Source organism: Diplotaxodon limnothrissa, linkage group LG7 (genome assembly GCF_057381915.1).
Source record: "Diplotaxodon limnothrissa isolate DT_005_m linkage group LG7, D_limnothrissa_male_GT1.1, whole genome shotgun sequence".
In the NCBI taxonomy this organism is placed as follows: domain Eukaryota; kingdom Metazoa; phylum Chordata; class Actinopteri; order Cichliformes; family Cichlidae; genus Diplotaxodon; species Diplotaxodon limnothrissa.
In genome coordinates, this window is record NC_140602.1 from 31,843,971 (window position 1) to 31,861,300 (window position 17,330).

General features: G+C 40.7%; 1 protein-coding gene across 1 annotated transcript; it reads left to right on the forward strand.

Annotated features, from left to right (window-relative positions):
- The first annotated feature begins 5,634 nt into the window (after positions 1-5,634).
- Positions 5,635-16,724, forward strand: june (JunE proto-oncogene, AP-1 transcription factor subunit). The gene is made up of 2 exons (XM_085357923.1): positions 5,635-5,678; positions 15,554-16,724. The coding sequence occupies exon 2, from the start codon at positions 15,681-15,683 to the stop codon at positions 16,722-16,724; it is 1,044 nt and encodes a 347-aa protein (XP_085214049.1). The 5' UTR covers positions 5,635-5,678; positions 15,554-15,680.
- The last annotated feature ends 606 nt before the right edge of the window (positions 16,725-17,330 follow it).

Genomic DNA, 17,330 nt, shown 5'->3' on the forward strand with positions numbered 1-17,330 from the left:
ATTTTTTAGTGCAAGTTTGCATGCTTATTTTTTTTTACATCACATTGTGTCCTGCGTCCTGATCGCTGCAGACGATCTCCTCCGTGACGTCTCTCCTGTACAGTACAGAATCGCTGCATCGATCGCTAGCAGTGTGACTCTGAAGTGCAGTACTGTATGTCCACGATGTCCACGAAACGTTTTGCACCGTCAAAAAATAAAATTGGCTACTTGATTTCACCCATCGCTGGTTATTTTTAAAACATAACACCCGCGATAAACGAGGGACAGCTGAGAAATATAACATTTGAATCCATTTTCTCTTTTGCTCTGAGGCGCGGGGAAAAAATATCGACAAGTCGATGAACATCATTTACAGATATATTGGGTAAATGCCCAAGACATCTATAGAAATGCAAATCGCCGCTTGATTCATTCATTTGCTTAACTTGTTTTGGACCATAAACCAGGCGCCGGAAACAAAGCTCCCCACAGGAGTTTCCGCACCGGAAGTAGCATATGCTAACGTGCACACAGTCAATTAGAATTTTAAATGGGACTGACTCACTTTTAGAGCCTGCCTCTAGTGGACGTTGGAGGAACAGCAGTTTTTTCCACACTGCCTTCATTTGTCATTCCTGGTGGCTGCAGCTTACACTAACACACGTTACTGTTTGTATTGTGTGTTTGAGGCTCATTATCATCACTTGTGCTGTCACCTCCATCTCAGTCCAAGTCTCTCAGTCATGTGTAATCCACCAGTGAGCTCAGCTCTTTTCTCCACTGGATCATGTCCAGTTACTTTTGAACCCATAAACTTTTGGCCACCATGGTTAGTGCTGAAAGGTCCCCCACGCAGATCTTTCCACTCATTGTTCCATACAGTAATGAAGCCTGGAGCTTTTATGTACTTGTTATGCTTTTGTATTTGAAACATGTGCGGATTAAACGGACTCTCTGTTTTGGATGTTTCACAGTCAACGTCATTTCAAATATGAGGAGTTAACCCTTCCAGCCTCCTCTTTTCCCCCCTCGTCTCCTGCAGTCTCCTCTCTGATCTCCTGCACTGTATGATGTCATCACGCCTGTTTGCTCAGATGATGTCATGTTCGCTGATCGCTTTCAGATGTTTCAGAGTTTTTTTTTCTCCCCCTCGTTGCATTCCAGTGAACTCGACCTGAACAGCCAACTGTCCTCTGAGGGAAATCTGTTTCACTCTGCGGACAATTTTTCCTGTTTTTAGTGTAACAGCTCGACTTTGGTGAGGGTTTTGATCACTACGTGACCAGCAGATGCTCCCGGGAGTAACTGCAACATCTTTTAAATACCCCATAGGCAAGTCAAATGATCTGCATCCTTCTAGATTTACTGCACGTTCAGTCGTGCCTCAGTCTGCCATGTGTAGAGTTAGAGAGCCTGTCATATATAGAAACCACAGCTCATCTTGGAGGTAAAAGTTTAGATCCCTTCTCTGCTTGTTAAGTTGTGAAAATTTTCCTAAATCACTCTGAAGCTGGGAGGCCTTGCTAGATGTTTTTAAAAAAAGTAAAACGATAATGTTGGCATAAAAATAAACAAGGAGTGTCTTTAGCTTTAGTCTCTGTCACTGCAGTCAAATCTATCAAGCAGACAAGCAAGCAAGCAATTTATTTATATAGCGCTTTCAGATCAGCCACCAGCTGAACACAAAGTGCTGTACACTTGACATGCCAAACATGATACATTGAGCATGTTAAAAAAATGAGAAAAATAGTAATAATAATATAAGATAGGTAATATATATATATATATAAAAAAACAAAACAAAAAAACAAAACATTTAAAACAATAAAATCAGCACATTAGATTAAAACAATAAAATCAGGGTCAGACTGTGTCATAAGCCAAAGAGTAAAAATGGGTTTTAAGACGTGTTTTAAAAGTGGACAGTGAAGGGGCCTCTCTAATGTGCTAGGAAAGATTGTCGTTGACAATCTTTCAGTCGTTCAGCTTTCGTCTCGTCAGACCACAGAGTATTTTCCCAGAAGTTTTGGGGATCATCAAGATGCAAACGTGAGACGAGCCTCTGTGTTCTTTCTGGACAGCAGTGCAGTGGCTTTCTCTTTAAACTCTCCCATGGAGGCCATTTTTGCCCGGTCTTATTGGTGACTCATGAACTTATCTGAGACAGGTGAGGTCAGTAGTTCTTTCGATGCTGTTGTGCGTTCTCCTGTGGCCTCCTGGATGAGTCACTGGTGCTCTCTTGTATTATGTTGGTAGGCTCCTAGAAGGGAAGGCTCATCACTGTTCCAGGTTTTCTCCATGTGTAGATGATGGCTCTCACCATGGTTCAATGGAGTCCCAAACCTGAGAAACTGCTTCGTAACACTTTCCAGACTGACCAGAGTGGCTTTGATGTTTCTAGACAGTAGAATGAAACTGTCATGTTACTTTTTGATATCTTTTAACCTGCTTCACTTTGTCAGACAGGTTCTGTTTAAGTGATTCCTTGGCTCAACAGGTCTCGCAGTAATAGGTGTGGCTAATGAACTTGAACTCAGCTTTCTAAAAAGTGATTTTACAAAGAGGGTAAAGACTTTCGCACAGGGCCAGGTTAAATGGTAAATGGCCTGTATTTGTATAGCGCTTTACTTAGTCCCTAAGGACTCCAAAGCGCTTTACACTACATTCAGTCATTCACACACACATTCACACACTGGTGATGGTAAGCTACATTGTAGCCACAGCTGCCCTATGGTGCACTGAAAGAGGTTGGTTAAAATAACAAGAAAACTAAGAAATCAGGCTGGGGGCAAATACTTTTTCACAATTATTTTTTACAGATATCTAAATATGCTTGTGTTGTGGTCTCCAGCACGCTTCTCTGAGCTGAAGGAAGACTCAGTTCATCATCTTCTGAACAGGCATTGAACATTTTGTATGTGTGTGTTGGCTGCTCCACCTACGGTAAGAACAGTAATTACTTTGGTTGCCAAGTAAAACACACTGATCTGTCTTCACACACACACACACACACACACACACACACACACACACACACACACACACACACTGTGGTTATTTGTCAGCTTGTCTTTAGGCTGTTGGCTGAATACAGCGAGGCTCAATCATGTTTACTTATCAACAGAAACAGTTTCAAATCACAACATGATCAGATCTCATATCATTACTCATCTATCATCTATTATTTAATAGTATTTTTAATTAAATCTGTCTGTTGATTAATGCATCTGTTCCCACTGATGTCAGAGAGGTCTGATCCACTGTACTGTAACCTCGCTCGACTTCAAGGTAATTTGGTGCTTTTACATCAGACTGATGTTTCCGGCAGTGTGGAGAATTCTTTAAAATTATATTTAAACCTTCATGGAAGAAGATACAGCAGCATAAAAGTATTAAAAATAAATTAAAGAGGATATGAACACCTCAAAGCACTCTCACTCTTTAAAATGGTGTTTGCAGACTTGCTTACTTTCTTCAGTTAAATTAACTTTTAGTTGAATGACAGAAAGGTGAAAGATGTTATAGAGGCATAAGAAGAAAAGTTAAGTAAACACAGATAAACACATAGCTTAACTGATATACACAAAAGTTATAATTATGTACGTCCTCCAAAGTCTGCAGAACGGAAACTGAATCACCTGTGAAGAGGTAACATAAACTGGCTAAAACTGAGGCTACAACAGGCCCAACGAAGAGTCAGAAAATTACAGAAAAACCAAACACAATAAGTTTTTTTTTACTTATTAGATTCACTGAAAGTGGAACAACAAATTGTCAAACATGGAGACATACTGTAAAATGGCACTTGATTTTCTTAAAACGCAAAATGAGAATATTCTTGTATGTTTTTATAGGCTGTCTAAACATATATAGTTTTTGTTTTGTTTTGTTTTTTTACAAGCTTTATGCTCTGGTTTTATTGGTCTGGGCCACTTTTGTATTGCTCTGTATTTGGCATATTTTTTTCAACCTGACCACAATCATGTATGCACTTGTTTATAGCCACATACACAAAATAAATATTTTCCTCTTTTAACTGGTGAAAAACGCTTATTTGGAGGTTGGAATCATTTTGCTGCTCACACCACAGACCCAGTTTTGGTTCTAAAATTTGACAGATTTTCACAAATCATTTGAATTCTTCTTCACTAAGTTATTCATTTAAAATCAGTTACTTTGTAGACACTAAAAACAACTTTCTTATGTAACTGTAAAATGTAACTGTTCCCAGTTCCCTTAAGAATCTGTTTTCACGGCTGCCGTTACGACACATTCCCTGCAGGGATATATATAAATATAGGATGGACCGGGGTTGGCTGTCACACTTTTTACTGTTGCATGAACTACTGATCATTGAAACATCTTTCAGTAACTGTTAAAATAAAGCTTAAGGTTTTTCACTTTTCCACTTAACTGTAAGAAAAATAAATTAACCATCAACGACACTCTGACACTTTGTGACACGCTTTAAAATATACAACTTTCTGGATGAGTCAGTCCCGTTGACTTACACTGAAACCTGACAATTTAAATCCATAAACACAAACCAATAGTTTACTTTTCATGACTTTTTTTGTGAATATTTGCTTTTTAGTTGTGGGACTGGTCCGGTCGATCAGTGGGTGTGATATATCTAAGCCTGAGTTATGAGTAACAGATAAAAAAAGACTCTTTGCACAGTTGTTAGAAGGATGTGTAATTACAGTCCAGTCTTACAGTCCACAAAAAAGTAAAGTTTTGTTTTTCACAGAAACTAATTATACAGATTCTTCAGGACAGTGAGCACAAATTTGTTGTGTATTATTTGTGTAGTTTTATGTCATACGTGCAAATTGTGTGTAGGAAAAGCAAGAAGGCATCAATTTACTGAATCAGAATAACCAAGTCCTCAATGCCTAAAGTTAACCAAGCGACGTAATTTTTATTAATAAAAGCGACTTTTAGCTGCTTCCATGTTCAGTTTGTTTGATTTCCTCCCGGGATCAGGCGTACCTGTAAGCCACCACACTGTGGATCATTAATCATCAAACTGAATTCATGAATCAAATAAAGCACAAACATCTGTGACTTGTACAATTTGGGTCTCTTATGTACCAAAAAGGTCAAATAATTTACTCCACTACCAACCCCTCCAGCCTCCACAGCTGAGCCTCTTTTGTATTTCAAAAGTAGAAAATATCAAATTTTGTATAAGTGAACATGTACACCTATATATGTGAGATGACAGATTAAAAGTGACAAGTGTGAGATAATGTCGGGGATAAAAAAAAAAAAAAGAAGCTAAATTACGTCCAGGAAAGGTCATGCGTGAGGTCAGAGTGGAGTCCAAACCCCTCTCAGAATCAGGTTGTAAGGGAGTGTAAGGGACTGATTCAGGGGGAGTCATCCTCAAGCGGACGTTAGAGGAAGAGTCGGTGTGGGGGGTTCTTTTTCGGGGGTCCATCAATTTACCAACCTGTGAGGCACGGCTTTCAACCTTTCACGGCTCATATATATCACATATATATGTTCCCCGTGTGAAGTATGTCAGTGTATAAATAAAGGCGCTCATTAGAGGCGCGTTGGAGAGATAAGGAGCAGAAAGCGTCAGAGTGAGTCACTTTGTGATGGAGAGAGACTTCAGCCGCTCTTCCTCGCTCTCTCTCTGAGTCAGTCTCTCTGCTCTCGGATGGTTCAGCAGCTCTCCCTGTCTCTCTGTGAGTATCAGCCTTTATCAGACATTATTCCCGCTCTCATCGCCTCCCAGCCTCGTCATGCTGGACTTTTTTAGATGAGACACCGAGCCGCGGTCGGTTAGGACGGTGATGAGGAGGGGGAGGATGATGATGGTAGTGTTAATGATGCCTCGCGCTGGTTTCACCCGGTCTGAAGTTGACGGAACTTCACCTGATGAAGTCCTGAGAGGAGAGGACTGATCAGAGTGTCGGTACTGAAAACTACCTGTTATTATAAATTATAGCTTACACAGCATTGAGGAGGATGAAGGTGTTTGACCTTCCTATTAACGAGCTTCAGTGTGATATGACGACTGTTTCACTGCTTACTGGGATTTATATTCATCACTGTCACATCTACTGTAACATGTAAGCAGGGTTTGAATGCTGCAGCTGGTTTAATGAACTGTTGCGCACTTCATATTTCTTTATTCTATGTTTAAAAAAAATCAGCTTTTTGACTAACACGCCGCACAGTGCTGGGATTAGAAGCGGGGAGGCAGCTGTGACAAGCGGTAGAAAATTAAAATAGTTAAGTAGTTATGAAGTTTGAGTAGTTACGTTACCATCGGATTTGGGAGAGTTTGTGGAAAATGTGAACATGTTGGATGATAAATAAGGAAGAACACTGCACTGGAGGTCGTTTAGGAAGTCGTGTGTCCAGCAGAGGGCAGTGATTTTCATTGGCCACAAATAACATTATTATTATTATTATTATTATTATTATTATTATTATTATTAATAATAATAATAATAATAATAATAATAATAATAACATTAATAATAATAATAATAATAATAATAATAACATTAATAATAATAATAATAATAATAATAATAATAATAATAATAATAAACTGCTGTGTTGGGTGTGATTGGGAGTTTCCAGCTGTGACTGTGCTTTTGATCTGAGATGCAAAGAGAGGTCCGGGGTCCAGACACCCTTTTTTGAGCAAATTTACGGTATAGACCCATTTTATTTTATTATACTCTTATACTTTTTTTTTTTTAATTTGCAAAGTTTTTTATTTTTTATCTTTTGAGCTCCTTTTTTTTCTTTTCTTTTTTTTGCTGTTTTACAGCTCCTCTGTTTGTTTGTTTTTTACCTCATGGAGCTATTTTGTTTTGTCATAGTGTTTTTGTTTTGTTTTGTTTTGTTCTGTTTTTTAACTACTCTACTTGCTGCAGGCTGTGTTTAATGTTTCGGCTGCTGTAACACAGGGATCTTCTGACCTTTGGGAATAATGACCTGTATCTTGTCTTAACAGCATGACTACACATGCATGGAAATGTCTGTAAAGTGAAAACATATTGGGTCTTGTACCTCTTTGTGCCACTGTGTTGGTTAATCACATGTAATAAGACACATTGTTAAAGCTGGACTTACTTATTCTCAGTGTGGTTCATTAAATTGTGACATTAAGCAGGTCTACTGTTTCTGCTGGTTTCTGCAGCTAAAGTGGCGCAACTAATGTTTTCGAGCTGACGTTCACTTCCAGCTCAAGTGTTGTGTTGTTTTTGGACTAAAGACAGTCAGAGTTGTGTTTGTGTTGTGTTGTTGAAAGCTTCCCTGCCAGTTTTGAGAAACATTCGAATGTTAGCTGGAGTTCTGTGGAGGAAGTTAACTTGCAGTAGTAAGAACTTTACCGTTTGACCAACACATTTCTGACCTCATCAGTCAGCTATAAAACAGATTACAGCCAACATTTTAAATAGGACATGTACAGAAAACAACTAATCACATCGAGGATTACTGGTGGATATGCACATGAATGTGTAAGGTTGGCTGATTTCTATACCTTTTTAGAATAATGCTCTTCTTTATGCACCTTGGAAGTAGGTGACGTTGCTCTAGAAACATCTGCTTTGTCTGTAAAAGAAAGTGGGATGTCCAGATTTCTAAACGCTGCTCACTAACTAACAATGACAGTGGGGAAGGCGCCTTGCTTTGTTTAGGAGCATTGAGGCGAGGGCTGGAAGAAGGAGTTAAATGTCTGTAGGTGGGAGGAAGCATGGAAATGCTGATGTATTCCAGTGCTTTCCCAGCTCGTACAGTGGAATAAGTGGTGGGTTCATACTGGAGCTGGAGATGCAAAACTCGAAAAACGATGCCCACTTGCTCAAAAGTGAAACAAAATAAGTTCACATGGCATACGAGCTGTGAACATATTTTCTCAGGGTGGGATTTATAATGTTATCAGTCAGATCCATCCCCACCCATTTATGCTGTGAATGGTTGCCAGACTCTCTTTGAAGCCCAGAGCTAGATGTGAAGGGCAGTGCAATCTTAACAGTTTGGGGCATAAATGTAGAAGATGGCCGTCGCACTCTCGTGCCACCTCTTCATGTTTAGACAGTTTCAGACTAATCTAGCATGACCTCTCAAGCCCTGTCCACACATATATGGGCATTTTGTATAACCTTTCTTGTGTATTTTTTCCTTTTGTCCAAATGTAAACAGGATTTAAAGGAACTGAAAATAGAGCTTTTGAAAAACAAAAGGCTTATGACTAGCTAACATTTCTATCTGGGTAGGGTTACAATGGCATGTGTTGCTTTGGTGAGCTCTTGACAATGTTTTAGTGTTTTTGTGTGGATTGAAAATGTTTAAAAAAGGAAAAAGTATTTGTGGGCGTAGCACTCAAATGTTACATGACATGTGACAGGACTTGGCTGTCACCGTTTCAAACTACGTGCTGTGCAATGAAAACCAAAATGAGTTTGTGAAAACTGTCACATCTTATAATCTGTAGTTTTCTGGCTCCTCTGTGGTTTTTTGTGTTCCTGAATATGGTTTTTCATCTGTCTGGTCTCATATGTCTTCCCCTCATCCACAACCAATCACAGCAGTTGGCTGTTCCTCCCTGAGCCTGGGTCTCCCAGAGGTTTCTTCCTGTTAAAAATTAGTTTATCTTTCCCACTGTCGCCAACTGCTTGCTTTTTACTTTTTAATAATTTTTTTATTTTTATTCTAATTTTTATTTTAATTCTGTGAGTTAACGTAGTCTTTACCTTATGATATAAAGCACCTTCAGGCTACTGTTGTGGTCATTTGCAAGTTCCTTTTTAATAAAGGACAAAAACTCCACCTATGCAGGTTGAAGGTAAAGGAAGCTAAAACTGATCTAAAAACTAACTAATTTCACTCTTGTTGATGGAAATAAAGATAAAAAGGAGATTTGGAAAAATATTTTTGCTGAGATGATTTTGGATAACTGAAATAAAATAAAACATATCTGTAGTTCTCGCTTTTGTGAATTTGGTAAAATGTGGATTCACAAGCTGCCCGATGATGCTTTGAAGCATTTTTTTTTTAAGATTTGACTCTCAACTGCCATCACAAAGCTGTTGTACTGTAATTACCCAACAGCTTGTGAAATAATCAAAGTCTCGAATCTACTGATTTGTTTCTGGTCATGAATTTTCTCGTCTTTCTGTTTGCTTTGTTTTTCCCTGAACACCAGTTCTCATCACGTGGACTGACTGACATGAAAACACGTGACCGTTTGTGTCCATGAACACAAATAAACAGGTTGCTTTTTTGTCACCATTTCATGTTTTGTTGCCGTGAGATCGGGCTGTAATGTCTATTCTGACTTTGCTAAAACCTTGAGAGAAACCCTGCATAAAATAAATAATTTAAGACAAATTAAGAATTAAAAAGACTAAAACTGAGACTGATTAAATAAATTAAAATAAATAAAATAAATTTTAAAAAGTAAACTTTTACAGTAAAAACTAAACTGAAATGAGCAAACCCAAGTTCAAATCATACACATAATCTTCACATGTTTTCTACCAGTATTAATAATGAACGTAAAATTTGTTTTATATGATCATTATTCAGCAAGATTGAGAAATAGATTATAGGCTGGGTTAAATAAAACAGTTACCACTTATTTTAAAACTTTGTTTTAGGTGTTGCCTCCAGACTGAAAAGTCTGGAGACAATGATGCTACAGACACTAAATAATCATAACAATATGCATCCATGTGAGCCTACCAGATCGCTCTTACTGGTTCAACATCTCAGACCAGACATACTTTAAAAGCTGATACAGTGGGGCAAAAAAGTATTTAGTAGGCCGCCGATTGTGCAAGTTCCCCCACCTAAAATGATGACAGAGGTCAGTAATTTGCACCAGAGGTACACTTCAACTGTGAGAGACAGAATGTGAAAAAAAAATCCATGAATCCACATGGTAGGATTTGTAAAGAATTTATTCGTAAATCAGGGTGGAAAATAAGTATTTGGTCAATAACAAAAATACAACTCAATACTTTGTAACATAACCTTTGTTGGCAATAACAGAGGTCAAACGTTTACTATAGGTCTTTACCAGGTTTGCACACACAGTAGCTGGTATTTTGGCCCATTCCTCCATGCAGATCTTCTCGGGAGCAGTGATGTTTTGAGGCTGTCGCCGAGCAACACGGACTTTCAACTCCCGCCACAGATTTTCTATGGGGTTGAGGTCTGGAGACTGGCTAGGCCACTCCAGGACTTTCAAATGCTTCTTACGGAGCCACTCCTTTGTTGCCCGGGCGGTGTGTTTTGGATCATTGTCATGTTGGAAGACCCAGCCTCGTTTCATCTTCAAAGTTCTCACTGATGGAAGGAGGTTTTGGCTCAAAATCTCACGATACATGGCCCCATTCATTCTGTCCTTAACACGGATCAGTCGTCCTGTCCCCTTGGCAGAAAAACAGCCCCATAGCATGATGTTTCCACCCCCATGCTTCACAGTAGGTATGGTGTTCTTGGGATGCAACTCAGTATTCTTCTTCCTCCAAACACGACGAGTTGACTTTATACCAAAAAGTTCTACTTTGGTTTCATCTGACCACATGACATTCTCCCAATCCTCTGCTGTATCATCCATGTGCTCTCTGGCAAACTTCAGATGGGCCTGGACATGCACTGGCTTCAGCAGCGGAACACGTCTGGCACTGCGGGATTTGATTCCCTGCCGTTGTAGTGTGTTACTGATGGTGACCTTTGTTACTTTGGTCCCAGCTCTCTGCAGGTCATTCACCAGGTCCCCCCGTGTGGTTCTGGGATCTTTGCTCACCGTTCTCATGATCATTTTGACCCCACGGGATGAGATCTTGCGTGGAGCCCCAGATCGAGGGAGATTATCAGTGGTCTTGTATGTCTTCCATTTTCTGATGATTGCTCCCACAGTTGATTTTTTCACACCAAGCTGCTTGCCTATTGTAGATTCACTCTTCCCAGTCTGGTGCAGGTCTACAATACTTTTCCTGGTGTCCTTCGAGAGCTCTTTGGTCTTGGCCATGGCGGAGTTTGGAGTCTGACTGTTTGAGGCTGTGGACAGGTGTCTTTTATACAGATGATGAGTTCAAACAGGTGCCATTCATACAGGTAACGAGTGGGGGACAGAAAAGCTTCTTACAGAAGACGTTACAGGTCTGTGAGAGCCAGAGATTTTCCTTGTTTGAGGTGACCAAATACTTATTTTCCACCCTAATTTACGAATAAATTCTTTACAAATCCTACCATGTGAATTCATGGATTTTTTTTTCACATTCTGTCTCTCACAGTTGAAGTGTACCTCTGGTGCAAATTACTGACCTCTGTCATCATTTTAAGTGGGGGAACTTGCACAATCGGTGGCTGACTAAATACTTTTTTGCCCCACTGTAGAATAGAATATAAAAATTCAAAGTCTTAGAAGTTCCAGTATGTTCAGAGCCATGATGTTTAAGCTGTTTTTGCATTAGCTTAAGCATCAAGTGATGCCTGTTGTCCCTTGTTTTAACTTTAAGAGTTGCATCAATGTCACATTAGCCTGTTTGTCTTTGTAAGCTTCAGACTCATCGTGCTGGGCTGCTGTTAGTCACCTGAGCTCAGATAATCACCTGTGTGCAGCCCGTGATTATCACACTAACTTCTATCTGACGTTTTCACTCCTCTCCTGTGGGGAAATCTTCCTCACGCATGACCTTGACTGCTGTTTCTTACTCTGAGGGTTTTTTCTCTTATTTCTCAATATGCTGCTCTGATTAAATTATAAGGAAGCAAAGAGTCGAGGTGACGGTGGACCTGAGCTGAATCAGTTCCTCAAGCGTCTCGCCTCGTGGTCAGTTTCGTCACCACATGACACACACTGCATCTGAACTGTTGAGGTTAAAGGATAGAGGGGATGTTTTTGTAATTTCTTTTTTTTTATTCATGAAAAGGATTCAGGAATTACAGTGACGCTTGTCACTGTGTTGGTTATTTGTCTCTCCGTGTAACTCAAACTCGACCACTGTGTTTCCTTTTCAGCAAAAAATATTTTCAGACCCATGTGTTGCCCTTTTGTGGAAACAGACTAGAGGTTTCTGTCTTTCTGGACTCGGAGAAGAGGTTAAGAACTGAAAGGGGTAAAGCTCCAACAACACTTGTTATATATAGAATACACACTGTTGTTTTACCCACACAGTAAAGCCAGATAAACAGAGAGAAGAAATGAAGCATTAAAATACAAAGACTTCAATCCATTCAGACAGGTGCAACACTTATCTCTAATATTTAATATAAAATATTCTAAAAACGCTCTCAAACTGCTGTCAACAAAATAAATAAATAAATCCATGGTCCTCTGCTTACACGTGCTTTGATATTATCTCTGGAGGGTTTATCCATGCCCACCAGCACTCTCATATTCCCCAGCTTTCTCTCCTATTTCAAAACCATCTCCAAGAAATCTATATATCTAACCCATCTGTCAACCCAACCTGGCAACCCTAAACACAGTTCATGAAATAGCCTCAAACTCTAATCTAATGAAATTAAATCTTATCTGTCCAGTTTCATCGTGTCCACATACATATTTGACAAATTTGACTTTTAAATTTGCTGCTCTTGCTGGTCAGTGCCAGAAATGCCAGCTGGTTAAGTGAATTATTTTGATAAAAGCCGACCTTCGCTGACAGACGGAGGGCCCTCCTTTTTCTGACAAGAGGATGTAAATGTGCGAAGTTTGGCATCCGCACCAACCAGATCGGGTTTGCAGGACATCAGTGGTGTCAGAGTAAGCTGACATAAGAACTGAAGCAAAATGAAAACCACATTAACCACAAGGCACGTGGAAGCATGCAAGGACGGAGAGCCACATGTGCTAGCCATACTGACATTAGCAACACTCGGCAAATTAATTTAGCATTGCGTGTGAGCAGCGTAACACATTAGACAAAGTTTCCCACTCTTCAGTGACATTTAAAACAGTAATTATTGGGGGAGGTGAATAATGATTTCAAATGGTTCGTAAATTCCCACGCAGTATTTGTACGACCGATGTTTAACCGCATTCTGTTGGAATGTGCCCAGTTTTCATTGTTTTCCTAGTGTTAGTTTCCCTCCTGATACAAAACACAAATTAAATGTCAGGAACAGCCCTAATTTCAGTCGAATGAATCATTTCACTGCTCACACCAGAGACCACAAGTCGGGTCATTCCATGACTGATTTTTACACTCAGTTTAGGTGATCGTTAATGTATCATTAATTACTGATAAGAAGTCACTTGTTATCAAAGCTAATGAGTTAGGTTTAGAAAATGTTGTGGTTTGGGAAAAAATGGTTGTGCAATGTTTTCTTCAAATCTATGACATTTATATCCTAGAACACAAATGGTTATTTTCCAAGCTTTGGTATGACTGGGCGTATCATCCAAAGACGATTCAAGGAGTGAGTGCAGCTGATCTTGTTGCAGGCATTCAGACCGGTCAGATTCTGAGTAAATTAGCTCACTGTCGTGTAGTCGCTTCAGCTCCTCTTGCTGCAGAGATAGAAACTTTAAAAATACACGACCATACACATGCTGGTAAAGTTTGAACTGACCTGAATTGACTCTCTGAGTCAGTAACTCATAGGATATGAGACATGCTTTATTTTTCCCAAAAGTTGATAAAATACTGTAGCAGCAGCCAAAATGTCAAACAAAACCTATAACAGCAAGTAGAATAGCTTACACAAAGCATCTACAAAAAATACTGCATACTACAAAAGTATTCAATCAATTCAAAAGTGAAGTTTCACTAAAATCACTTCACACAATCAGACATTATAGTTTGGAAAAAATTGCCCAAGAAATCCCAGGATTTCCAAACTTGAACGCATGTACGGTCATTTTTTTCACCCACGTCTGCAAATCTGCTGAAAGAGAACGAGGCGACAGCTTGTCCATTTAATGAGACTTCAATAAATACCTGAAACAGACTCCTCTGTAATGTTTACAGCATGATGGATTCCTGCAGTGAGCAACGGTCATGTTAACGTTGAGCTTTCTTCTCAGGAGTACATCTGCTCCTTTCTATCAGACCATCAGTGCTCGTCATATAAAGGTTTCACTAGTGGAGCAGCCCAGTGAACAAGTTTAAACAAGCTGTAAATCTCACCTTTGGAGGGAAATCTCGACATAATCAGGGATGTGTAAGACACTCTGTAATAACTGTTTTTTGACAGGATCCTGTATCGTTTACTTAGCCAGCTCTAGTTTTTACACCGTAACAGCCTTACTGAAGACCCATGCAAGGATCATGGTGGATTTGCTTTAGGATCATCCTCCAAGTGTAGACGTTTGTTGCCTTTTAAAAGTGGAAATGTTTGTCATAGTTACATTAGTTGCTCATCCTGTCCACTCATATTCCCCCGTCTCCCAGGAGAGATGACCCACTGCACCAACTGCCTTTATTAAGACTCACAAATATTTGCTGTTCTCAGAAAGCGACAACTTGCAAGGAAACAGATTTTATTACAGCAGCATATTGAATTTAGGTCTAAGTGTAACAGCCTGTCGTTGGAGGTCAGAAACATATCAGCAGCTTGTAAGTATAAAGTGTAGAACACTGTGTGTTGTGAATTGTGGGGCTCCTTTCTTTTCATAAAGAATCCACCAGTGTAGCCTCTTGTAAAGGAGAACTTTTTCTTGGTTTTTAGAGAATTTTAGCAGCTCATATTATTGCTATAGGGTTAGCTGATCAGTTAGAGATGTTACTATGAAGAACTCACATTAGTGGGAAACACTGGTTGGGTTGCTGATATGACAGTTTTTCATTTCTTTCAGTTTCTCATCCCATGTTTAGATGGACTCCAACTCCACCCTCCTGGACTGCAGCTGGCAATGGCTTCTTTGTTCTGCTCTGCTGGGACTTCAAGCATCACCCTAACCAGAACCTGCAACAGGTGGAGAGCTGGTTCATGTGCTGAGCTCACAGAGACTGCAGAGTAGAACAAGGACGACTGGCTACAGTGCAGGAGGGTGTAGTTGGAAACAATCAGCAGGACTAAAATAAGAAGAACATATTTCTCATTATTCATACAATTAGAAAACCCGTGTGCCTTTAATTTGCTTGTAAATTAAACCTCTTGGTTTTTTGATAGCACAGACAACTGAAAAGAAGCTTTAATCCAATTTTTTTGTAAACGAAATATTTACAAGCAATAATCTGTCAAGTTTAGAGGCCATACAACTGAGCATATTTTCAGAACAAGGTGTAGTTAAGTTTGGAGCTGGATATGCAAGTGCTATTAAAACGTTTTTGTTTCTGATGAACATCACTGAGTCATAATGCAGTGAGGCATGTTGTCTGTAAAATCAGGAACAAACAAGGATACAAACAGTATGAAGACGTGAATGCAGACACATATTTGATGTCATGAAAATACATTTCTGAAATAGAAAAGATGGTGAGCATGATTGTCAAATTAGAGGTGGCTGTGTTCCTTCAGCCTTAGCTCAGGGTGAAATGAACCCACAAACAGAGCAGGAGAATGAGAGGTGAGGGGTAGTGATTGTCCTGTTGTTTTGGTCCTCCTCTTCCTCTCACAGATATGTTTCTTCCTCCTGCAGGAACTCTTTTTCTTCTCTTCGTCTTGCCTTCATCCTCCAGACGCAGACGTCAGTGGAACGTTTCAATCAGCTCTCATATTCAGGTTAATCTGATTATGAAGATTTCTTCTGAGACGCCTCTCTGTCAATGACGGCCAAGATGGAGACTCCTTTCTACCACGATGACTCCCCCGCTGTGCCCGGCTTCAGCCAGATCGCCGAATACGAGCGCTACTCGGGAAACAAGATGCTGATGAGTAAGAAAGCCATGTCAATGGCAGGAAGTCACCACTTCCCCAGTGGTGGTGGAGCAGGAGGGAGGGGTGGGAACCCCAACATCCTGGGGCTGGCTAGCAACAGCTCCTTGATGACATCAGCAGCGTCCTCTGCAGCATCCTCAGCAGACATGAACCTGCTAAAGCTGGCGTCCCCAGATCTGGAGCACCTGATCATTCAGTCCAACCAGGGGCTGGTCACCACCAGCCCGGTGCCAAACTCCACCAATCCCTTCATGTACCGCAACCAGGCCACCAACGAGCAAGAAGGATTTGCTGATGGCTTTGTCAAGGCGCTGGCAGACCTTCACAAGCAGAACCAGCTGGTTGGAGGTGGGCCCATGTCTCCGCCTTCATCCTCTAGTGTCTCCCTGCAGGCGTCCTACCAGAGGAATCTGATGTCAGGCGGAGATATGCCCATCTACACCAACCTGAGCAGCTACAACCCGGGCCAGATGCCATACTCTGGAGGGCAGATGGCATATGGTGGAGGCTCAGGCCACGGTGGAGGTGGAGCACCTCAGCCACACCCTCGAGGCCTGGATGCCCCGCAGACTGTCCCTGAGGTCCCTCATCCTGCAGGGGACCCCACCTCGCCACCGTCGCTCTCGCCAATCGACCTGGAGACACAGGAGCGAATCAAAGCAGAACGCAAGAAACTTCGCAACCGGATTGCCGCATCTAAATGTCGCAAGCGGAAGCTGGAGCGCATCTCACGGCTGGAGGAGAAGGTGAAAGTCCTGAAGAGCCAGAACTCGGACCTGGCCTCCACCGCCGCTATGCTACGGGAACAGGTCGCTCAGCTGAAACAGAAGGTCATGAGTCACGTCACAAATGGCTGCCAGATTTCGGTAAGCTCATCAGCTGCCAGCAAGGCCGGAGGAGGAGGCACCGGCAGCGAGGACTCCAGCTGCTGAGGAGGCGGGACATCGCGAGAATATGCCAAGAGGCCATTTACTTTTAAGATTTTGCTTGTGCTTTCAGTTGGAGCAAGCAGAGAGTAAGCGGCTCGTGTCATCAACGCCTCCAGAAGGATAGGTGGATGTTAACGGCATTCAGAGTCCCGGAAACTCTCTGTCACCTAGCCAAAGGGGGCGGAGCTTTACAGAGGAGACTGGAAAGGAAGCAAATGGAAGAATGCAAGCAAGGTTTGGATTACGGACGACAACTTCTTAAAGAACACCTGGCAACATTTGAGACTTAAAGTGTTCAGATTCCACACAATGCATTTGTTTAACAAGTGGAACAAACTGTCAGATTTCCACATTTATTATGAACCGCTCACAACATTTTTCACACATCACACCTTCCACCTCTGTTTTTTTTATTCACACTAAAAACATATTTAAGATGTTACAGATGAAGTAAATTATCTAAAAAATATTGTTTTTACAGTGCGAGCTGAGAAGATTTATCATAGCATCAAAATACCGAAATGAAATGAAAAACTCTTTCATGTAATCAGATTACTTTTATTTACAGAGTAGGAAATGTAACTGTGGTTTCTTGTCATAATTTACAAA